The sequence below is a fragment of the Erpetoichthys calabaricus genome, chromosome 3 (assembly GCF_900747795.2).
Source record: "Erpetoichthys calabaricus chromosome 3, fErpCal1.3, whole genome shotgun sequence".
NCBI lineage: Eukaryota > Metazoa > Chordata > Cladistia > Polypteriformes > Polypteridae > Erpetoichthys > Erpetoichthys calabaricus.
The window spans coordinates 272,923,622-272,948,040 of record NC_041396.2 but is presented as its reverse complement, the minus strand read 5'-3'; the positions used below and the strand labels follow the sequence as shown (position 1 = coordinate 272,948,040).

The 24,419-nt window shown below is 36.7% G+C and overlaps 1 protein-coding gene across 3 annotated transcripts in view; it reads right to left on the bottom strand.

Moving 5' to 3' along the window:
* The window catches only part of srrt (serrate RNA effector molecule homolog (Arabidopsis)), a 48,854-nt gene that overhangs the window by 14,939 nt on the left and 9,496 nt on the right, over positions 1 to 24,419 (bottom strand). For 2 of the 3 annotated variants that reach the window (XM_028798297.2, XM_028798298.2), the window contains exons 6-15: positions 23,874 to 24,043; positions 22,375 to 22,559; positions 20,749 to 20,841; positions 19,056 to 19,206; positions 17,538 to 17,707; positions 16,508 to 16,569; positions 15,085 to 15,163; positions 9,042 to 9,236; positions 8,372 to 8,539; positions 2,591 to 2,744 (exon numbers count right to left, since the gene is read on the bottom strand). In XM_028798297.2, the coding sequence (XP_028654130.1) occupies positions 2,591 to 2,744; positions 8,372 to 8,539; positions 9,042 to 9,236; positions 15,085 to 15,163; positions 16,508 to 16,569; positions 17,538 to 17,707; positions 19,056 to 19,206; positions 20,749 to 20,841; positions 22,375 to 22,559; positions 23,874 to 24,043 (1,427 nt within the window). Of the gene's footprint in view, positions 1 to 2,590; positions 2,745 to 8,371; positions 8,540 to 9,041; positions 9,237 to 15,084; positions 15,164 to 16,507; positions 16,570 to 17,537; positions 17,708 to 19,051; positions 19,207 to 20,748; positions 20,842 to 22,374; positions 22,560 to 23,873; positions 24,044 to 24,419 lie in introns of all 3 variants that reach the window. The other variant, XM_051925296.1, reaches the window with a different exon arrangement.

Below are 24,419 nucleotides of genomic sequence, written 5' to 3'. Positions count from 1 at the left end.
TGTCAGGCTGAGGAGGAGAACTGACAAGGTAGGCTTCTCTGAAGTTCTGCCTGTGCCATGCGGCAGTCCTGGCAAGATTGGGGAGATCAGAAGGCCTAAGGAATGGCTCAAATCTTGGTGTTGGGTAGAAAGGTATAGATTTATGGGGTATTGGGACTCCTTCTGGAACAGATGGGACCTGTTCTGCCACAACAGGAAATGGGGGTCAGGGAGTTTAGGACAGGCCAGGGTTAGAATTGTACATGGAGGAATAAACAATGTAGAAATAAAAATGTGTAGTAATGTAAAATCTAACAATTTGTTTCTCCTACTTTTAAACAACAATAACCTACCTCAATGCTAGAAGTATAAAAAATGAGGCAAGTGAGCTGGAGTTGTATGTAGCAGAGAATAATTATGATACAGCAATAACAGAAACCTGGCTAAATAACAAAGATGAGAATGAGTATAGCAGACGGATACACATTTTTTGGAAGGACAGACAGAATAGAAAATGAGGTGGGGTTGCTGCTTATGTCAAACATAATCTTTTCAGTTTAAGTAGAAGATTTAGAAGTGACATGGTTGAAGTGTTTAAAATTATAAAGGGAATTAGCTCAGTGGATTGAGACTTATTTAAAAATGTGTTCATTAAGAACATGAGGACACAGTTTGAAACCTGTTAAGGGGAAGTTTTGCAAAAGCATTAGTTTTTTTTTTTTTTTTTTTTTTTTTTATATATAAACACATGGAACCATAGACACTTGGAATAAGCTACCAAGCAGTGTGGTACACAACAAGACTTTTAGAAGTAGATTTGATTTTTTTATTTTTAAGAATTAAGTGGATAGGATGCTTTGTTGGGCTAAATGGCCTGTTCTCCTCTAGATTGTTCTAATACTCTAAAAGAGACAAACATAAATGGAGAGACAGACAAATGAAAGTTTACAATCCAAAGACCAAGCAACACTAGGAACAAGAAGTAAATGGTGGTATGCAAGTATAACAGCATTTGCTGTAGACAGATAAAATTACTGCTGGCATCAATGGAAAACACATGAATATCCGAGGGCAAACCCACATGGTCTTTTAAAGAAACTAGTGATAGTGGGTAACTACTGATAATATTTTCTGATGATATTATTTTAAACTAAGTTATAACCTTATTTGGAATGTTACAAGGATGTGTAATAGCTACATTGCGGTTTCATTTCTTTATTTTAGAAGAATTAAAATATGTTATTGCACTTTGAGGGGAAATAGTGCCTTAAACACTTTTACAGCATCTTTGATTTTTAAAATTAAATAAACCTAAGTTTTATTAGTTTTTGTGTTATTTGGAAAACATGAGTACTAGGGTGTTGTACCGTGTTGATTACATCTTGCCTGAAGAAGGGGCCTGAGTTGCCTCGAAAGCTTGCATATTGTAATCTTTTTAGTTAGCCAATAAAAGGTGTCATTTTGCTTGGCTTTTCTCTTGGAAAACATGAGAAACCGAATAATAATGTCACATATGTGTTTTACACGAAATGTAAAAATATTTGTAAGCCTATATTTGCTTCAGAAGTCACTAGGTGATCAGCTCTACCTGTGTAGTGAAATAATGGATCATATATTGTGCTTACCTTTTAAGTTAACATCTTACAAGATTTCACAATATTGCATTTTTAAACTATGCCGGGAAGTTAAGTAATCACAGGGATGACTGATAACACCATGTAATCTAACATCCTCAAGGAAGCAAAATACAGCAGCAGTAATAAAGCGCGACATGCTTTCCCACTCAAAGTAATATAATGTGTTTCAGCAGTTCAACAGCTTGGGGAATATGCCTTTTTAAGACAGATCATGTTGCCATTAACACTGTTGTGTGTTTGTATGCATAAAAAGGCAAAATATATATTATGATAAACATTTGACTGATGCTACATAAAAAAAAACCCACGTGTATCTGTTCTAACTTACCTACAAATTTGACTTAATGACAGACATGGAAATGGCTCTCGTTCATACCGTGCAGACTGCCTGAATTCGAAATATGACCCATTTCAAATAATATATCTACAGTCTTTAAGGTCTCTTTCATACTCACCAAGTACAATAATAAAACCAAGTTAATGCAAGTAGCAAAAAAGCTAAAAACTGTTCCAAATTATTCATTATTCCTATTCCACTGTTGATAACAATTGTACATGATGAGTGCCTGCTCGAGTACGTCACAATTATATGAAGTCAAAGAAAACAAGTGCGGTGGAAGTGGAGCAGAGGACGGACTTGGGAGCGTTCTCTGGTCTACTAAACTAAGTGTGAAAAGACCCTAAAAAAAGCGGGATGTTAGTTTACAGTGGTAAAATGACATCTTCCACTCACTACCGCGTGCTTTCCTCATTAAGTGCCCATTGACGAGTCATACTCATATCTATATAAATATCTCTCTATATCTATCTGGTCAGAAAAGTATTGCTTCCCACACTGAACTCCAATTAAATGGAAAAACATAACCAAGTACTGCATACTACATTTAATAAATTGAACACTCATGGTATTCACCCTTAGAAACACAAGAACATTCTACTTCATGTTATTACTGAAGAACATGTGCTCAGCCTACCTTCTCCATGACTGATTCTATTTGGTGGGACAGGTCCTCTCACGTGAATAATACCACAGCGATTGGGCATTTCATCTTCACCAGTATATTCACATGTGTTGTAGTAATCAATTGAGTGGACGATGCGCAGATATAGAAGAAGCCTGTCCAGCACCTGCAATGATAAGATGCTCTATTACATTATACTGCATGTTCTTATACTTTTTGATACATGCATCCTACAGGAGCATATACATTCATTTGTGAATGTGAATTATAAAATACTAGGCAGTAATTTTCAAATCAAAAATGCGTTCACAACATGCATTTCTTTAAAGATTATGCTGAAGAGGAGAACAATGAAAACACAATGTAAAAAATGATTTTTCTATTTGCATGTATTTTTATTCCATACTATAAAGTACTACTGACATAGTTGAAAAGTTGCACTTGCACTGAATCAGATGACACATTTCTTGATGAAAGTAGAAAATATCTATTTAAATATAAAAAGCCAAGGTTCCCCACTTTTGGGCTTAGGTCTCAAAGGATAAAACACAGGAAATAGCAGAAAGACCAAATAGTAGGACTGTCTAGTGCTGACAAAAGTATCAAAATATTAATAAGTACCAATTTTAACATTTTAAAATTGCTTCAATGTTCATTTTTACGACCATGGCTCAAGTTACAGCCCTGTCTCATTTCACTCAAGTGTTAATAAGATGCCAGTTTTAGCAGCATCAGAGCCTCCACCTGCACGCTTAACTGGCAAATGGTGGAAATACTTCTGCTTTGTAGCCAAAAACAAAAAAAACACGCAAGATGCATGCAAGCTTATATGGAAGAACTGTGAGTCAACACAACATATTGAAAAGGTATTTCATTTCTCAATGAAATATTAAGTATAAACCTTTAAAATTTTGCATTTGAAGTAGGAATGGGACATTTACTTTTATACTACAGGTTAAAATGGTTTTTTTTGTAGCTAGTTAAATGTTTAACACTTCAAGACAGGGATTTTCAATTATTACCATCTGCGGATCAGTTTCATTCTGTGCTGTTCATTCAGTGGCAACACTTTTTTTGCCAACATAGGGCTCCATTACTTCCTTGATTTTAAAACACTCAAAGAGAAGTTTGCTGCCGTAATGTTACTTCCATTTGTTTTATGACATGCAATTTTAAAATTATATTTCGTCACATTTACTATATGATGTATGGGGCTATAACTTTTAGTATTCAACTGCATGAACAGTGGTGCTGCTTCTCCATGTGCTCATACTTCCAGATGTGCTTCAGAGCATGTGTTTAGCACGGTTGTGGAAATCAAATTTTTTTCCACTTGTCCACAGACAATGTAAACTTAGAAAATCCAATTGTCCATCAGTTAAATTCACTTGCCCATAAACAAATAACAAAAGTGAAAAATAATTTTTTCTGATCTCTTTTATTGATACCAAAACTGCCTTCCATTTTAAAACTGAAAAAAGTTATTTCAGGGTGTAGTATTTTGCCACCTTGCTCTAGAACATTATATAAAAGATTCCCTTATCATTTTAACTCACTAATAAACAATGTCTTCATTATACCTACACTAGTTTTATTTCACATATTACAGTTACATAACTGAACACTGTCCGGATTCATTTTCTGCCATATTCTTCAGCTTTTGTCTTGCAACATCTTCTCCCCCAAGAATCTTTACCATCTCAGACAGCATGGGCTGAATGCGGTTCATTTCTGCTTGAGCTGAACTGCATGTTTCCTGGACTGATGGTCTTGCAGAAGTGGATGCTGATGACTTTTCAGGTTTTTTTATGAGTGATGTGCCTGTTGCCAGATGACAGCCAGAATTCCACAGCTGGTAGTGGGTCAAACTCTTCTAAAGGTCTGCCATCAACAACAATGTGCATCTGGTTTTAAAGGTTTTCCTGAGGCAGGCGGGTTCTTAGAGAACTCTTTACTAAATTCATATTGGAGAATAATCTCTCACAAGAAGCTGTGGAAGGAAAAACTGTAAGAAACAGTGAGATCAGCACACTAAGATTCTTCAGAGGGTCTTCCTTCCTCTGCAGAACTGAGGTATATTCAGCAAGTGGATGGTACTGCCGTTGCATTGATATCTGCACTTTTAAGTGCTTGCCATTCAGATGGCGCATGTTTAACTTCCTCATCAGTCAACAAATCACTATACTGCTGACACAAATTCTTGATTTCATAGTTTCCATTAAGTGCTCAGTTCAGACAGAGTGTGTGGCCAGATTCTGAAATCAAACACCCTCATATCTGACACAGGAGGCTACGCACGGTAATTCCTAATGATGTATTCGAAATTCTGCAAGATGGTACATTTCCAAAGAAGTAAATATTACCGATGTTGTTGGGAAAAAATAAATCGCATCTAAGTGAAGATTTTTATAGATATTTCATAACATTTGGAAACTGTTAGAACGTTTGCTTCTTTATTTTTAACTAGTTGAAAAGCCTGCTGAAGAAGGCGAATGTATATTTTATTGTCTTCTATTATATTATATGGTCCTGGTTTCTATCATGAATGATCGCCAATGACACTATTGGTGCTTGCAGATTCTGTGATGCTGCTTCCGCAAGACATTGCTGCTCCACCTCATAAAGCATTTTACATGCTTCAGCAAAAGGATTATTGTCGCTCATGAATGAACTCAGCAGGGTCATGAGGTTGGGGTTGCATTTAGAGTTCTCTTTGATTTGCATTCTTTGTGCAGATGCCTCATCAAGATCAAGGATATAAAGTTGAGCGAATTGACGATGATCATCATTTTCAGGATGTAGAGCCCCAGATCTGTGATAAATCTGTCCATGAATACGAAAGCAGTAGGGCCCGTATCCGGGAGGAGGTGCAATTTTAGCATCCATTGAAGCAAAGGCTAACGCGCTGGTAAATGACCTTATGTTGTCCATGAAGTTTTTTTTGAGTGTTCGTGTTGTCCCGTCATGAGGCTCTTCAGTAAAGCAGATACCCATATCGGAGGTAAACTCACTTTTCCTTTGTGGCAACAGATGTTAAAAAGTTTATCTGCTGGTTGTTCAGCAGGGAATGTTTCACACCACAGAATGTGCACCATAATTGTAAATTTCCACAAAAATGTCGGTCGATGTCCTCAATAACATATGTTCCGGTGGCTGCATGAAGATGCTGAGGTGTAGGTAATTGCGTGAGTGTTGCTCTACGATTGCAGTCTTGTTGGTTTCGTCTTTTGCGTCGACGGGATGCTTCCTCCTGTGTTGCATTTGCTCTGTGATTGCGGTCTTGTTGGTTTTGTCTTTCGCGTCGATGGGATACTTCCTCCTGTGTTGCGGTCTTGATGGCTTCGTGTCGACGGGATGCTGCCTCCTCTGTTGCATTTGCTCTGTGATTGCGTTCTTGTTGGTTTTGTCTTTCGCGCCGACGGGATGCTTCCTCCTGTGTTGCATTTGGTCGTCGAGTGCGGTCTTTTTCGTTTCGTTGACGTTTCTGTTTGGAAAAGACCGCTTCATCTACTGGTCTTTTGCGAGGCATAATCGTCTAAGGTTTAGGATAACTCGTTCACTATTGTGAGGAAATGGTGTACTTTACCTGGAATGTGTGGCACTAAACTCTTGACATGTGTACAGGTATTCCGGAGGGCCATTAGAATACGATACGATTCTGTAGTCCAATGTTAACCAAAATTAACCAAACGTTCTCAACAATTTTAACATTATTTTCTAAACAAATATTAATCACCTGGCAACGCAAAACAGTCCCATGTTTAAACAAATTGTTATCATCACCTAGCCACGAAAGGTTTAAACAAATTGTTATCACATAGCAACGAAAGGGAGACGTACGTACGCACGTACAGGCATTTTATATATATGATAAACTGACAGCGCAAAACCAACTTGTTTTATATGAAAAATTCTCTAATCAAAAACAATCTATAGACAGCTCATCAAAATTGATGTCACGCAATAAATTTCTTAACTCCTCAATATATCATAACCTACGCGAAATCACAAATTTCAGGAATGATTAACTGCCTAACAAGCTTTGTTATGTGGTGAAAACATTTGCATTGTAAGTAAAATGACCCCATTTTTATAAAAGTTATCGATTATAATGAAAAATCATCAGATTACATCGTAATGTCGGCATGAAGAAAAATGACTGCATCTTCAAGCGTGTAAATAGTAGGGTAAAATACTTATGTAAGACCGTAAGAGTGCTTCCCCTTTGAAAAATCAGCCGTCATTTTGTAAACAATATTGAAGACCAATTTGAGACATGAAAATCATGCCTAAGTAGACTGTTTCCGCATGAAGTACGTACCCAAATGTTTAAAATTTGAAAGTAGTGGTAAAAATATGCCCTGCACAGCACTTATAATTCTTTTTCCTCCAGAAAATTGCACTTGTCCGCGGACAACTGAAACCAGAAAAATACGCTTGTCCGACGGTCAATTTACCCGTTTTGGACGAGTCGGGCGTTGGATTTCCGCACCCCTGGTTTAGTATGTCAGGGCTCATTTGTAGCCCAATAAAAGCATGCAGCACCCTTATAGTATAGTATGATGACACATTAGTCTTTCTTGCAAAAAATGTGAGAGTTACAAAAGTCATAGTACTTTACACAAAAATGTGTAATATGCATGGTTTGCATTATATAATGCCTTGAAATGTGTTGCTTTTCTGAATAACTGTTCACCAAAGACATTAATTTTTCTTTCTACTCAAATATTTACTTATGTTTAATATTTTAGGTATACTGTTAACAAAAGATTGCGATACTTATTCAATGAATGAAATTTATAACATTTCATTGTGCTACCTTAGTATTTGCTTTTAATGTTTAAAATAAACATTTTGGATATATATTTTTAGATTTAAACTTCTTTACATTTAATTGTTTTACAAAAGATTGCACAAGTTGAAATATTTTCACTTAACAAATTTCTATTACTTGTTTCCATTAATGTTAAGATTTTAATGCATAAAGAATTATTGCAATTTACTTAAATGTTTATAATTAATCTTTATATATAATTACTGTATATGTTGTCTGGGTTATGGAAGATAGTGTTGAATAACAATATTTTTAGCATCGTATCAATGTTTGAAATTTTGGTATCATAATACAATGCTAGGATTACCTCTGGCAGCAAATTAGGTATCTACTGGCATTACAGACATTTAATCTGGAACTTTAGCCCATTCTTCTTGGCAAAACTGCTTCAAAACTCCAATGGGCCTCTGGTCCTGTTGTCTTTTCAGAATGCAAAAATCAAACAAAGCTGGGGATATTTTGTTATTCTTTTTATAGTGTTTATTTAGGGTATTTTAAATTTGTAATTCAACACTGTGAGGCTTGAAACCCAAAAGGGAGATGAAGTTTATTCATAATATACACTATCTGGTTTCTGGACCACTATGATTTGACTCCAAAGTTTTAGACACCAGCCATCCATCCATCCCCCCACCCCAAAATAAATCTAAATGTGCTGCGATTTAGGGTTGGTATAAAATGTTGTGGTGATATTATAGATTACATATATAGTTTCCTGTGCTGTCAATTTTATAGAACTGTTGTCATACTATTAATATCAAGACAAAATTAACAGAAATAAAGCTTTATTCCTTACTTACATAGCAAGTTTGATGGTGTAATTTCAGCTAATTAGGTACATTAAGTTTGGCTCTATTTTATTTTATTGTTTTAAATATCATAGGGTTTAATCCAAAAGATACCACGACTTTGAATAACCTGATGAAAGCCAAAATATATAGATGCCTCAAAAAACAGACCTTGATGAGTTTTTCATCTCGCTCAACAGTCACTTCAGTAGGGTTTCCCTCTTTCACACCATCCTCAGGCTGATCCTCACTACTGCCCAGTAACTCTTCCTCTTCAGCACTTACTTCCTCTATCAAATAGTCTGTGATATTTTTTAGGATAGGGTTCTGTGCTGGAAGCTGGGGGGGGGGGGGGGAAAAGTTAAAATGACATTATGGATTATTCTTATACCAAAAACCAGCTGTATGGCAGCTGCCCTAAAACAGATAGATGACAGTTCAAATGAATTACCTATTCAAAATATACAGTAGAAATTTAAATATTTTAAAATGTATTACTCTATAACCAAAAATCTCAATAGTCTCATCCAACAGTAATTAGAAAGCAAATTCTCAAGATCATATTTGGACTACATAATGTTACTCATATTAAAAATAACATTCATAATATTAACTATAGATATATTAATGTGCAACAAAAAGTTACAAATATAATTGCTCTGCATTACAGAAAAGATGGTGTTGCATCATTTTTAATTAAAAACCAGATGTTCAAATTTTCCATTAATTAAAAACTGTGCTATTAAGGACACCTTAATTAATCTATCAAAACTGGAATATAATCCTTGTAAGAGTTGGCTTCTCTTACCCATTCACTCCTACTATGCGATCTCAGACTGACCTCTATTGCTCCCCCATTACTCTTCTCTTCATCAGACCTCCACAGCTGTTCACGGTCATCTAGTGAATGGATCAGTTTTGCTGAAAGTTTTATATCATTGCGCAGTATCTGCTTATGCAAGGTGATCCCATTAACATGACGGACTCTTCTGATCAGATCTCTGTTCACAACTGGGCTTAGCTCGCAGTCTCTTAACTGAGAGTAAATGAAAAGTGAAACTAAAGTCAGACTTTGACAGCAAGATGAACTGAGCTGGTGTTAGACATATCAGGTAATTTCAAATAGTGCTTGATTCAGTGCTGTGGTGGGAGTTTGAGGGGTATAACACGACACTTTTTTACAGTTAAATTTGACATTTAGCAGACAATATGTGAATTAGGAAATACATATATACATACATGCATACACAATATCTACACACACAAAATAGATGCTCAGATCAATTGACTGCCGATCTAAATCGTCTACTAAAAAACTTGGTGATCAGGAAGTTACAAAACACAATATTTTCAGCCAATGATTTTCTAAGCTTTATGGTAATTTAGTTGTACTGATAGTTTCTGCAAGGTATTATGGTAGTTGGGCCAGCGTGCGTCTTTTTTGCAACAAACGTCCTGCAATGTAAGTAAGCAGCAGCAAGTGGAGGCTTGTTTTATGAGAGAGAGAGGCAACTGGAATAGTAGTCTCTTTACATTAAATAAAGTGAAATAAACTGAGAAAAAGAAATTGAAGAAGTAATCACGAATTCTGAACTTATTTTGCCCTTTAAATTAAAAACGTACCCCATTTCAGTTTGGACAACAAGCTTGTTTCAAGAGTGGCAGCTTACATTTTTAATTGAAAAAACAGACAAATTTGAAACTGCTGTTTAGTAAACAGACTTTTTTAAAGATTTGTACTTTATTGGTTGTTGCGTGTCAAACGTTTTGGTAAGAAACAAGTACTACATAATTGAAATGGTAATCCATATTTATAATTACATATCAAAAATTATGAATGTCTACCTGATACATTGAAGAAAAAACACCTGTATAAATGTAGTAAATGTGTATTTTAACAGCCAAAAGTTGTAGTGCAATTAATGATTAAAAATGATTAAAACCTGAAAGTATATGTATATTTATACTTAAACAGCACTTAATTGTCAATACCAATTAATTGATTGTTTGAGATTATGTATTTTTTTTCTTTAGAGAAATGGTGAACACTACTTGTTAAACCTCATTTCAAGTAAGTACAGCTTGTAATTATGAGAATCATTTACTTTATCTTTAATGCTATATTATATTTATATATAACACGCTACCATGGCTGTTTGTCTGTCCAGGATGTTAAATCACCTGTAGCTCGCAAACCGTTTGGCCTATTGACCTGAAATGTGGTACACATATACGACGTGACGTCTACAATTCACTTCTGGAGTGATGATTGACCTCCAAGATTATTCCTCTTTTCATTTTTATTTTATTGTAGAATCAACTTTCGGTAGCGGCCAGCAGGATGGCCATACAGCATATGTGTACGGGCGCCATTTTCATCCATACCACCTTTGCCGTCACTTCCCCTACCTCGTCATATCTTCAATCATTTCTGAGGCAGAATGAAGACTTAAGTGCCAGCTTAAGTGAAATACTAAAGAAAATGTACTGAGTAATTACAACACAGACACTGACTTAATCAGTTTTAATGCGAAAAAGATGCCGATGAAGGAAGAGAAGAAGCAGGCCGCTAGGGTGGAGAAAAGAAGAGCTGCTTCCTGCATCAACCTCTGAGCAAATGAATGCTAAACATGCAGAGAAAGTATGAAAACTATGAATGCTCAAGTCAAGTGTATTCACTGCACGAGCGCCATTACTGGTGGGTAAGTATTTTTGCTTTTATTAAAGTATGTGTTGTAAGGAAATTGTATCTATTTTAGCATTTTTATGTTCACTGAACAATAAGCCTACACAATTTAATTTTATTAATAAAAAGAACAGTTAACACCTGTGGTCTATAGTCTAATTATAACACTAATATTGGACACAAAACTTCTCTGCATCAGGTTATCCAGGAGGTTAGTGTAAAATGTTTTTTAAAGGGACAAGGGGACTACCTGAAATCGGTTGATCAAGTAACATGAAGTCGGTATCAGTCTTAAAAAAACCTAATCGGAGGATCGCTTATATTATACACATATGTATATACAGGTGTATCTCAAATTAGAATATCATTGAAAACTTAATTATTTCAGTAAGTCAATTCAAAAAGTGAAACTCATTACATAGATTCATTACACACAGAGTGAGTGACATTTCAAGCGTTTATTTCTTTTCATTTTGCTGATTATGGATTATAACTAATAAAACCCCAAACCCATCTCAGAAAATTACAATATGGTGAAAAAGTTCAATATTGTAGACCCATGGTGTTACACTTCAATCGGCTAATTAACCTAAAACACCAGCAAAAGGTGTCCTGAGCCTTTAAATGGTCTGGTTCAGTAGGCCACACAATCACATATATATACATATACACATACATACATATATACAGTTATATATATTTGGACAGACAACTTTTTTCTAATTTTGGTTCTGTACATTACCACAATGAATTTTAAATGAAACAACCCCAATGCAGTTGAAGTGCAGACTTTCAGCTTTAATTCAGTGGGGTGAACAATACGATTACATAAAATGTAATTGCATGTGAGGCAACTAAAGCATTTTTTTTTAACACAATCCCTTCATTTCAGGGGCTCAAAAGTAATTGGACAAATTAAATAACTGGAAATAAAATGTTCATTTCTAATACTTGGTTGAAAACCCTTTGCTGGCAATGACAGCCTGCAGTTTTGAACTCATGGACATCACCAGATGCTGGGTTCCCTCCTTTTTAATGCTCTGCCAGGCCTTTACTGCAGCGGCTTTCAGTTGCTGTTTATTTGTGGGCCTTTCTGTCCCAAGTTTAGTCTTCAACAAGTGAAATGCATGCTCAATTGGGTTAAGATCAAGTGACTGACTTGGCCATTCAAGAATTTTCCACTTCTTTGCTTTAATAAACTCCTGGGTTAATTTGGCTGTAGGTTTTGGGTCATTGTCCATCTGTATCATGAAACGCCGCCCAATCAATTTGACTGCATTTAGCTGGATTTGAGCAGACAGTACGTCTCTGAACATCTCAGAATTCATTTGGCTGCTTCTGTCCTGTGTCACATCATCAATAAACACTAGTGTCCCAGTACCACTGGCAGCCGTGCACGCCCAAGCCATCACACTGCCTCCACCATGTTTTACAGATGATGTGGTATGCTTTGGATAATGAGCTGTTCCACACCTTCTCCATACTTTTTTCTTGCCTTCATTCTGGTAGAGTTTGATCTTGGTTTCATCTGTCCAAAGAATGTTTTTCCAGAACTGTGCTGGCCTTTTTAGATGTTCTTTAGCAAAGTCCAATCTAGCCTTTCTATTCTTGAGGCTTATGAGTGGCTTGCTCCTTGCAGTGCACCCTCTGTATTTATTTTCATGCAGTCTTCTCTTTATGGTAGACTTGGATATCAATACGCCTACCCCCTGGAGAGTGTTGTTCATTTGGTTGGCTGTTGTGAAGGGGTTTCTCTTCACCATGAAAATGATTCTGCGATCATCCACCACTGTTGTCTCCCGTGGATGTCCAGGTCTTTTTGCGTTGCTGAGCTCACCACTGCTTGCTTTCTCTTTCTCAGGATGTACCAAACTGTAGATTTTGCCACTCGTAATATTGTAGCAATTTCTCGGATGGGTTTTTTCTGTTTTCGCAGCTTAAGGATGGCTTCTTTCACCTGCATGGAGAGCTCCTTTCACCGCATGTTATCTGTTCACAGCAAAATCTTCCACATGCAAGCACCACACCTCAAATCAACTCCAGGCCTTTTATCTGCTTAATTGATAATGACATAACGACGGACTTGCCCACACCTGCCCATGAAATAGCCTTTGAGTCAATTGTCCAATTACTTTTGAGCCCCTGAAATGAAGGGATTGTGTTCAAAAAATGCTTTAGTTGCCTCACATTTTTATGCAATCATTTTGTTCACCCAACTGAATTAAAGCTGAAAGTCTGCACTTCAACTGCATCTGAGTTGTTTCATTTAAAATTCATTGTTATAATGTACAGAACCAAAATTATAAAAAAGTTGTCTCTGTCCAACCTGTGTGTGTGTATATACAGTATATATATATATATATATACACATACATACACAGCATCCGGAAAGTATTCACAGCGCATCACTTTTTCCACATTTTGTTATGTTACAGCCTTATTCCAAAATGGATTCTTTTTTTTCCCTCAGAATTCTACACACAACATCCCATAATGACAACGTGAAAAAAGTTTACTTGAGGTTTTTGCAAGTTTATTAAAAATAAAAAAACTGAGAAATCACATGTACATAAGTATTCACAGCCTTTGCTCAATACTTTGTCGATGCAACTTTGGCAGCAATTACAGCCTCAAGTCTTGTTGAATATGATGCCACAAGCTTGGCACACCTATCCTTGGCCAGTTTCACCCATTCCTCTTTGCACCACCTCTCAAACTCCATCAGGTTGGATGGGAAGCGTCGGTGCACAGCTATTTTAAGATCTCTCCAGAGATGTTCAATCGGATTCAAGTCTGGGCTCTGGCTGGGGCACTCAAGGACATTCACAGAGTTGTCCTGAAGCCACTCCTTTGATATCTTGGCTGTGTGCTTAGGGTCGTTGTCCAACTGAAAGATGAACCGTCGCCCCAGTCTGAGGTCAGGAGCGCTCTGGAGCAGGTTTTCATCCAGGACGTCTCTGTACATTGCTGCAGTAATCTTTCCCTTTATCCTGACTAATCTCCCCGTCCCTGCTGCTGAAAAACATCCCCACAGCATGATGCTGCCACCACCATGCTTCACTGTAGGGATGGTATTGGCCTGGTTTCCTCCAAACGTGACGCCTGGCATTTACACCAAAGAGTTCAATCGTTGTCTCATCAGACCAGAGAATTTTCTTTCTCATGGTCTGAGTCTCCTTCAGGTGCCTTTTGGCAAACTCCAGGCGGGCTGCCATGTGCCTTTTACTAAGGGGTGGCTTCCGTCTGGCCACTCTATCATACATGCCTGATTGGTGGATTGCTGCAGAGATGGCTGTCCTTCTGGAAGGTTTTCCTCTCTCCACAGATTACCTCTGGAGCTCTGACAGTGACCACTGGGTTCTTGGTCACCTCCCTGACTAAGGCCCTTCTCCCCCGATCGCTCAGTTTAGATGGCCGGCCAGCTCTAGGAAGAGTCCTGGTGGTTTCGAACTTCTTCCACTTACGGATGATGGAGGCCACTGTGCTCATTGGGACCTTCAAAGCAGCAGAAATTTTTCTGTAATCTTCCCCAGATTTGTGCCTCGAGGCAATCCTGTCTCGGAGGTCTACAGACAATTCCTTTGACTTCATGCTTGGTTTTTGCTCTGACATGAACTGTCAACTGTGGGACCTTATATAGACAGGTGTGTGCCTTTCCAAATCATGTCCAATCAACTGAATACACCACAGGTGGACTCCAATTAAGCTGCAGAAACATCTCAAGGATGATCAGGGGAAACAGGATGCACCTGAGCTCAATTTTGAGCTTCATGGCAAAGGCTGTGAATACTTATGTACATGTGATTTCTCAGTTTTTTTATTTTTAATAAATTTGCAAAAACCTCAAGTAAACTTTTTTCATGTTGTCATTATGGGGTGTTGTGTGTAGAATTCTGAGGAAAAAATGAATTTAATCCATTTTGGAATAAGGCTGTAACATAAAATGTGGAAAAAGTGATGCGCTGTGAATATTTTCCGGATGCACTGTACATACACACATACACATACATCTATATATACACACACAATTTCCTCCACAATTATTGGCTCAGATGGCAAAGATGTATAAAAAGCATTGTTTAAAAACAAATTTTTAAGTAATTTGCTGATACTTTAATTTCTGTTTATGAATTCAGTTAATGACCAGTGTTGAAAAGGTATTGAAAGAAAGAAAAACTCCCAAAAATAAAAAACTTACTCGTATATTCTGTAGATTCCAGCAGATTTCTTTGATGCTAACATTGCGCTTGAATGTTACCCAAGCTCTTCGGAAAAACCTAGCATTGACAGTGCAGAAGTAAAATTATGGCCAACAATTATATGCTATAAAAACAAAATGCAAGAATCAATTCTTTTTCAGTCAACTCCCTCTTTGCTACAGTATTTGTTAGTACACCCCATGAAAAGTTGTGTGATCATGTATGCATTTTAATATTCATTTCAAAAATACTTAGATAAAAGTGATCAAATTTAATAAATGAAAAAAAGTGGCCTTTGCAATTACTCAAAACTCAGTAAAGCAAGTCTTTAGTGGGGACGAAGGTTCTCCTCAATGAATGGTGTTACCCTCAGTGGCAGCAATGATGTAAAATTGCCATGATCAGTTCAGGAGCTCAGTAGCATAATGTAACAGAAGCTTAATATTAATATGTATATTTTAATGTTCGTTGTAACAGAAGATACAGCTACTTTGTTCAACACGTTTCTGAAGTACTATATCGGTCATTTTGATTATTACTTCACTAAATACGATAACAGCAAACAGTCTAAATTAAAAAAAACAAAAAAAAAACGGTGAGGCTATTCTTGTATGTCATGTTTGTATTTCCAATTAGACAGTAATATTAATTTCCTTTAGTTAATAATTTAGACATGCCATGAGAAGGTGGATACGAGGTGGCCTTCAGTGTGCTTCTACTGGTGTCATAAGGCAGATTTGTTGATTTGGATATGTTGTGTACTGAAATACACCTCTCCTGTAGCTCTTTGTGATCAGCTTTATGCTGTATTTTTCACCTCTTGTTGAAGGTTTACAACACCCTGTAGAATTTCACAATTCATATTTTCACAAACATAACAGTTTATCGTAATCAGAAGCTTGCACATTAGTGGTGGCTGAAATGGCTCCTAACTCAATATTGTGAAACACTTCTAGCAGAGAGAAAAGCAACATACAAATGTCAACAATGAAAGAATTATTAATTGTATTTAAATAAAGAGGTCAAAGGTACACTCTAATAATGATCTTAAGATATGCACATGTTTGAGAGCAACCAATTATGATTGTAAGAATTTGATGCAATAAGCACATGGTGAATTGCTTTCTACATCATTTTTAAAATTATCCTCTAGTGTTCTTAAAACAATATACTTTTGTTAAGATATGGGAGAAAAAAAAAAAAAAAAAAAAACTTTACAGGATTTGTTTGCATGCCACTGTAAGCAACTTAAAAGAAATTGGAAGATGTAAAAAAAAGAATTATAATCAGTAGTTTAAGCTCACTACGAAAATTAAATTTCCTGTTTCATTAAAAAATACAAAATTACAGGTTACATATTTGGCAACACATTTATGTGCAGCTGATACAAATGTCTTCTGTTCTCAATACATGAAAACTTACCTTCGCTCTGGTTGAGGATCTGAAAGAGCAACTCTCATGAATCCAGGAAAGCGACGGCAGAGCTAGGGAGAGGGGGGAAAAAAAAAAAAAAAAAAGATGAGAAGCAACATTTTTGAAAATGTTGCAACAACTATTATTATCTGGCAACGGCCCACTTTCTTTTCTGCCCATCACTCATCCTTATGGACAAGAAAAATTGTTCTTGAACTTGCAACTTCTGTTGCGCATACAACTAGATTAAGTCTAGATTTTATTTTGGCAGAGAACTTCTCCCACTTCCTTTTCCTCAAGTCAACACATTAGCAACAATCTAAATAAGTGAAAAAGTTTTAGTTTAACGATGAATTTATCAAAATTTTAATGTTCTCTAGTCAGTAAATTAACTGTAGTGTGTGTAAATGCAACGCAGTTTAGAAGACACTAATGACATATTTTAAATTTAAAATTCAAAGGACTTAATAAACTATAGATTATTGAAAGCAGACAAAAGTTTTATTGATGGACTCTAACAGATGCCTTTTCACAAAATTTATCTTTCTACTCATCATTTTGTTACTGACCTTTGGGGCATTAACTTAACAAGCAACTCTTAAAGCTATACCATAATTCCACCCATTTTACATGACGTTTTCAAGTCTCAAAACTGCCACCTCTATTCCGCCATCAGAACAAAAAATTCAAATTCCTTCAGTCTCTGAAAACCCATATAATGTACTGTACATTCTAACACCTATCCAGTTTCCTAAACACAACACATCTGCTGTCCTCTTAATTTTGGCTATTAATTTATGCAGTTTTCACAATTCTACTATTCTCAAGTCACACATGAAAATGGTTGCTATTTTAGAATGTTACTCGACTTTGTATATGCGTTTATATTTATATTGCATTATGTTTCTCTATTTATATTTTTAAATATGACATTTCTTTTAGCCATAATATACTTTTAATTATTGTTACAGCACCAAGGGTAATGTGCAATATGGGGAAATTCATTAAGGGGAGAGAGAAAAAAAAGATATATACTAACTGAGACAAACTCTGCCTTGGAGATGGTGGGTGCAATGCTTCTGATGAATATTGAACAAGTCTTATGTAGAGGACGCGGCAGTGGCTCTGATTCTTTGTCTTTCACTTTCTCTTTTGGCTTCTCCTCCTCTTTTCTCTCTTTTGATTCAGCAGCTGTAGGTGCACTTGTTTCTAAAATAGAAATAATACGCAACTGTTAAGTTTTGCAATACCCATGAACACAAAATTTATACCATTTGTAAATTACTGCAACAATTTAAAATAATGGAATGTACTGTAAGTAGATAATAAACACACACATTTATACCTGAACAATTAACCTAACACGGGCATTTTTGACATAAAGAAGGAAGCTATGAGGTGGCAGTGCTAATTGCTTTATGCACACAACACAGCAATCAAAAGGTAAAATTCATGACAATTCAATCAATGACAAGAGAAAATGAAGCACTAGTTACATTAATGTTAACAAAAATTAAATGCTTTACCTGCCATAAAGAGGCTATCTGAAGGACGTTCTAAGTGTAGGACTACAAATGACTTCTGAAAACAGATTTATACTTTCTTTGATCTAACTTCTAAATATGCTACCTATAAAAAAAAAACAATCTAACACACTCTCCCGTTTCCCTGGGACAGGTGTTTTTAGTAATCAAATTAAATCACAATTTCTGGCAACTATGAAAAAAAAATGTTTAGCAATGAAAAATAAAGTTTGAGACCCACCACAACAAATGTTCTCAGGTGCTGGGGAACAATGTTGTTTTGTGTACTTGGCTCAAAGTTTACTGCTTAATTTACTTATAAGCAGACCTAAAACAAACCATTCTGTAGGTTACCAGGACATTCTACTATGGCTTTGTTTACACAGTCCTTGAATTTTCAAGATAGTGTTTGTGTGTGAAGGGAGAATGAAACACTGAACTGTCAGAGACATTTTTTAATGCATTAATCACTACCAACCAAAGTAAGCACAATTAAAACTAACAATTTGCATGGACTGAGGGACAACTCTAGAATCAATAAAAGGAAGCATTCTTAAAAAGATGCATCTGGTGGAAACTACATCCAAGTTTTCATTTAATGTTCTCATGAATAAATCCCAAAGGTGTCATAAGGTTGGTTTTAAATGTTGTAGGCAATTGGTGTCCTCTTTTCCTTTAAATCTGCCAAATAAGAAAGCCAGCTTCGAGGCATGTGCTTGAAATAAATTAAAGAGATCACCAAAATCATATATGGCATTAAAGCAAAAACGATGACCAGATATACAAAGTAGTACATAGTAGATAAGCATTTAACACTGTATCCAATATTAACATAACTGGTTTTAATAGCAAAGGCTTCGATTTTTTTGCTTTTTAAAAAGCTAAATTTTACAATTTCTGTTTGAACGCTCCCAACATACTTTTAGATACTAGACTGCTCAGAAACCAATCATAAAACAATTGTTGGTAGATTGCCACCTATATAACCCAACACAGACAAATGTAAAAATCAATGTAGTGAAAATGAAACTAACCTCCTTCTTCTTCCTCTTCTTCCTCCTCCTCTTCCTTTTCCTCCTCTGCTGGCTTCTCACTTTCAGATTCAGACTCTGACTCTGAGGCACTGCCATCATCTTCGTCGTAGCTATCATCACCACTATGCTTTCTCTTCCTCTTCTTGCTAACCTAATCCAGTCAAAAGACATACTATGAAAAATAATGTTTCAAAAGCAAGAACCCAAGGGACAGTGATGATAAAATTATAGGACTAAAAAATTATTAACTTATAAAAAATAGTAATTCAGTTGAGAAAATGTATATTACAGTAATTTCAAACAGTAACTTGAGTAAATAAAGAATACTGCATATTACAAATTAAATAGCATTTATGATGTTCCTGCAGCAATTGGCAAGTTTATTACTGTATTTTTCGCTCCATAAGACGCACCCGACCATAAGATGCACCTAAGTTTAGAGGAAGAAAACAAGAGAAAAAATATTCTGAACCAAATGGTGTACTAATATATTAAATAAAATAGATCAATAATATTTCAAACATGTAAAGTCAACAGCGGTATTAAGAACCATCATCACTGTCATTAACAAATGAGGAGAGACTAAGGTTCAAGCACTCTTCTAGTTTTCTGGAAACCCCAATGACTCCTCATTGCTAGTGTCAAAATTTATGAAGTTCAGATGCCCACGATTACTTTGCAGGAGCACGTACCTATCACGCGGCATAACCTGTCCAAAGTCACCACGGGACAAAGCACATTTGGACCAATGCTCCCTGAAGTTATATCGCCAGTCTAGTCCCATCTCTATTTGTAATGCCACAAAGCCCTTCATCTCGTCTTTTGTTGTGGGTTTCCACTTTGAAAAATGAGAATGCGGTGCAAGCGCAGCCCGCAATTCAAAAAATTGCTCTGCATACCTGTTTGTCTCGTCTGACAGTAGCTGAAAAGCAGCATCAGGAGAAAGCAGCCTGAAGTAATCCAGCAGCAGGCAATCTGTCGTGTCCAACAGCAAGCCATGCTGTCTTGTGAAGTCTGGTAGCCAGTTTGGCTCCCACAGATCAATGTCTGGGTATTCTTCCCACACGAACCTTGCCGTAAGTGCATCGGCTGCGCGAATGCACTCAGCTGGCAGCCAATCAGCTGGGGCGGCATCGGCTGGTGTCAGATCAGCTGATGCCAGTTCCTCACTCTCTTGCTCGATTTCCTGATCACTCTCAGCAAAATCAGATTCTGAAAAATCAGGATCGGACTCAGCGATAACGCACAAAACATTGTCTGTCTGCCGAGTATGTTTTCTGAACTCACTTCACTCCCTGGTGAGATGTCAGTGCTATCTTGCCTTTGTTTACATTTCGTAACTCACGCACACGCAAGGATTAGATGCCGAGTCAACGAGTCTAGCATTCCTCCAAACAGAGAGAGAATGCCTGTAACGTAATGGTGAGTTTTGTCACCATTAACAGCTGATTGTCGCCCTCTACCCCTGAATGTCAACTTTTGTCAGGTAATACACATCACGGTCTGTGATGCAATATTTGGTCCATAAGATGCACAGACATTTCCACCCTTCTTTTGGGGAAAATAAAATGCGTCTTATGGAGCGAAAAATACAGTAATTCTAACATCAATGGAAAGACTTGCAAAATAGTGAATGTCATGACAATTCAGAACACTAATGCTAAAATTTTAATAGAAAATACTGCTTAGTTACCTTTTTAGTTTCCGTTTCCTCTTTTGGCGAGGCTTTCTCTTCACTGTCTGTTTTTTTAGGTTTTTCTTCTGTCTCTTCTCCACCACTTTCCCCCTGCATTATTACAAAAAACAAGCTGATAGAACTCCCTTTCAATGAAGCAGAAAGAATAGTCTACTCAACAGTAATCGTTAATAATATTCTAACGATAAGAGGTGGTGCCTAGGTCACAGGGGGTCTTCATCTAAACTTACTTGCCAATTTTAAAAGTTCACTACACTAGTATAATTTTGTGAGTATCCTGGGCTGCTTCTTTTCCAACCCTGGAAGAATTTAAGGGACCACCATCTCACTGTTTTGACTGCTTCATATCTGAAGTTGTAGTTCTTTGTAATTGTTTCAACCATACGCTTGTTAGATTTGTCCTGCTGAAGTCAAACTTTGTAATTAGCATTTTCCAGCCATTTCAAGTTAAACACACTTTCATGGCATGGTGTTTATTAGTGACATATCTAATAAAAAAAAAACACCTCATTCACTTTGCTAACTGTTAATCACTTAATGCTAACTCAACTCAACCTCTGAGTAGTATCGGCTACTACATACCTATACCAGTTTGAATACATGAACACGTGCACACAGAGCAAAATGTAATGTGATATTAGTGCACAAGGTCATTAAATGTGGGCACTTCCTTGGCAAAAAGCAGATGATTTACCACATAATATGGACTTCCATGGCTTAAAATGTTATTTAGAATTATGAGGACTTTTCAGTAGCGTACTGAATTTTGGATTGTTAATTTTTCACGACTTTCCTGTTTTTTCAGGACTCATAAGAACCCTGTATATATATTCCCTTCTAGGAACATTGTATGAAGCTGAAACCTCTCCACTGTGACAACATTGCCTACAGTTGGATAATATCACTGGGTTAAGTTGTAGCAGAGTGAGATGTGGGATATAACCAGTGAAGCAGGTATTGGATGTTTGGCTGCTTTCTCTCTCAACCATGCTAGAATACCGCTGATGATGGTAATGGAAGATACACTGTTCTAAAATCCTTCCGTGCTATAATTTATACCCATTTCAGAATCCGTTTCTGTAAAAAGATATATGTTTTGAGCAATCGTTCTTACATGAGAGCTAAATCAAGTACAGCTTCCTGCTCCCAGTAGCGTTTAAGCATATGAGACCTGTTTTAATATGATCATACATTTGTACACTGCTACTCTCAACTGACTTTGATTTGAAAACAATTGTGGATGCAGTTATGAAATAAGGTAGTAATTTCACTATATTCGCCCAAGAATGAAAAACTCACTAAATTACATGTGCACGCAAAACACTCAAATTGTGGTTGACACACAAACTGGACATAACTTTCACCTTTGCATCATTATGTAGTGAATAACAGTTTTGCCAAAGTGTAGTCAGTTTGTCACAGTATACCTTAGTTTTACTTTATTTTTAATCGGATTTTTAGAATTCTTTGCTTTGATCGAAAAACATTTTCATTTGTCTTTGTGTTACATTTCAGTCATGTGGTAATGTCACACAACACATGATACAAGGCCATATTTCATATTGGACTGTCAATTTTCAATACAGCAAAAAAAAAAATTCTCATGCCTATAGCAGTTATCACCTTTTCCTCTTTCTTATCCTCCTTCTCAACAGGCTTTCGGTCACCTTCAACCCCTTTCTGTTCCTCTTTCTTCTGAGAGTCTGTTGCAGCTGAGCCCGCCTTCTCCTGTTTGTCTTCCTCTTCTTCAGTTTGCTGCTCTAGGATGCGCAGATCATGGTCTGTCCCACCTTCCATCTTTATCACAGCTTTCAAGAAGAAATTGGAAGACAGAAATGCCCGAGTATTGATTTAATAGCAAAAATAACTCTTCCCAAACTGTCAAAGTCTGAAAAAACACCCCTAATGAAAGCTATACAGCAAAAATGTTGCAATTCTAATCAGTCAATGTGGAAATATTTTTTCTTTTGCATATGCAGGTTGACATTAGGGAATCCATTCCCGGGAATGAAACTGCCTGTAATTCCTGGGAAAACAAACGGCCAAGCTCGCATATATATTGTGTATAAAAAAAAAATTTAAAAAAAATCGAGAAATAACAGTTATAGTTGAAAATAATTAAGGTGACACCATTGCTGCAGCTTGCACTTCATCAGACAACAGCTTTAAACAGCAGCTTGAAATTGCAATGTGTCAGTCTGTTGCATCCGCATTATCTGTGTAAAGAAACTTGCCATCACAGAACAAACTGGATGCATCAGTAAAAGCTGAAATGGCGGTGTTTCAGAGCAACGGTAAGCGTGGACGTTGTTTAGAACAAGTGTATCAGTATCTGATGATTGTGCTGCCTACTTCAGTGGAGGCAGAGCGTGCTTTCTCAGTGGCTGGTGTAATTCTGCACAAAGGTGTGTTCTTGCCTGGACGACCGCACGCTGGACACGTAATTTATTATTATTTATTATTAACATTCATATAGCGCTTTTCTCAGTACTTAAAGCGCTATCCACACAGGGAGGAACCGGGAAGCGAACCCACAATCTTCCAGAGTCTTCAAACTGCAAAGCAGCAGCACTACCACTGCGCCAACTCTGAGGACGTTGTGCTTTCTATGCTCTTATTACCGCAACTAAAGATACATGTACTTATATGACAGCATGAACTGCTTGTAGATAAGGTTAGTCTTTCATTTGTGTCAACATTTTTAATAAAACTACTGCAATATAAGTGTCGGTAGTTCTAAAACCGTTCACATGGGAGATGCCCGTGCCTGGGAGCCCGGGACTCCCGGGAATGAAATGCGGAATTCCCGGGAATGGATATACCGTCCGGGAATGGATTCCCTAGTTGACATAGCACATCACTAAAACAGTGTGTATATATGAATTCATAGACAAGTAAAAAAAATACTTGGAGGATAATTTAGTATGGTATGCTTTTCAGCTACACAAAAGAACTTCAGGCAGAAAACACGGTATAATTCAAATAGTGTGGATTTAAGAAAAGTTGTCAATCTTTTTATTAAAAGATCCAGAATATTTAACATAGTACCATATTAAATATACTAAAAACCATCTGACAAAGCAGGCACTTTACATTTCACTACCACATATGCATATACTTACCTGCATCCAAAACTTTTAAAATGCCAGTTGCTTTGTCAATGTCCAAGGAAATATTTTCAAACCAACTATTCTCCATCAGATAAAGATAGACGCTTAGTCTGTTCCGCAGTGCACTGTGGGACTCTGTCTTCCTCTTGCCCACTTCATCTGGATGATACTTGGAACGAAACCTTTAGTTCAAAAATAAAAAAGAAGGGGATGTAGGGAGAGGGAGTTGGGCCAAGGATGTTATCCCAGCCAGCAAGTAAAAAAGCTTGATTAGAGTCTCTTTCAAACAGAATTACATACAATAAACTGTCTATTAAGTAATCAAAGTCATGCATTAGTTAAAATTAATTACCATGAAACAAACCGGGCTTCCCAGTTAAATTAACAACAGGCAGGAGATACTGAACCCTTACTTCATCCCTTCCATTCAGTACTTCTTACCAGCAATTCTGTCCAAACTAATCTACTGTTAAAATAACACTTTGCATGTTTATAACAATAAAATCTATAAACTGTAGTCAAAATACAAAAGCATTCATCACTATTTATCTGACATAT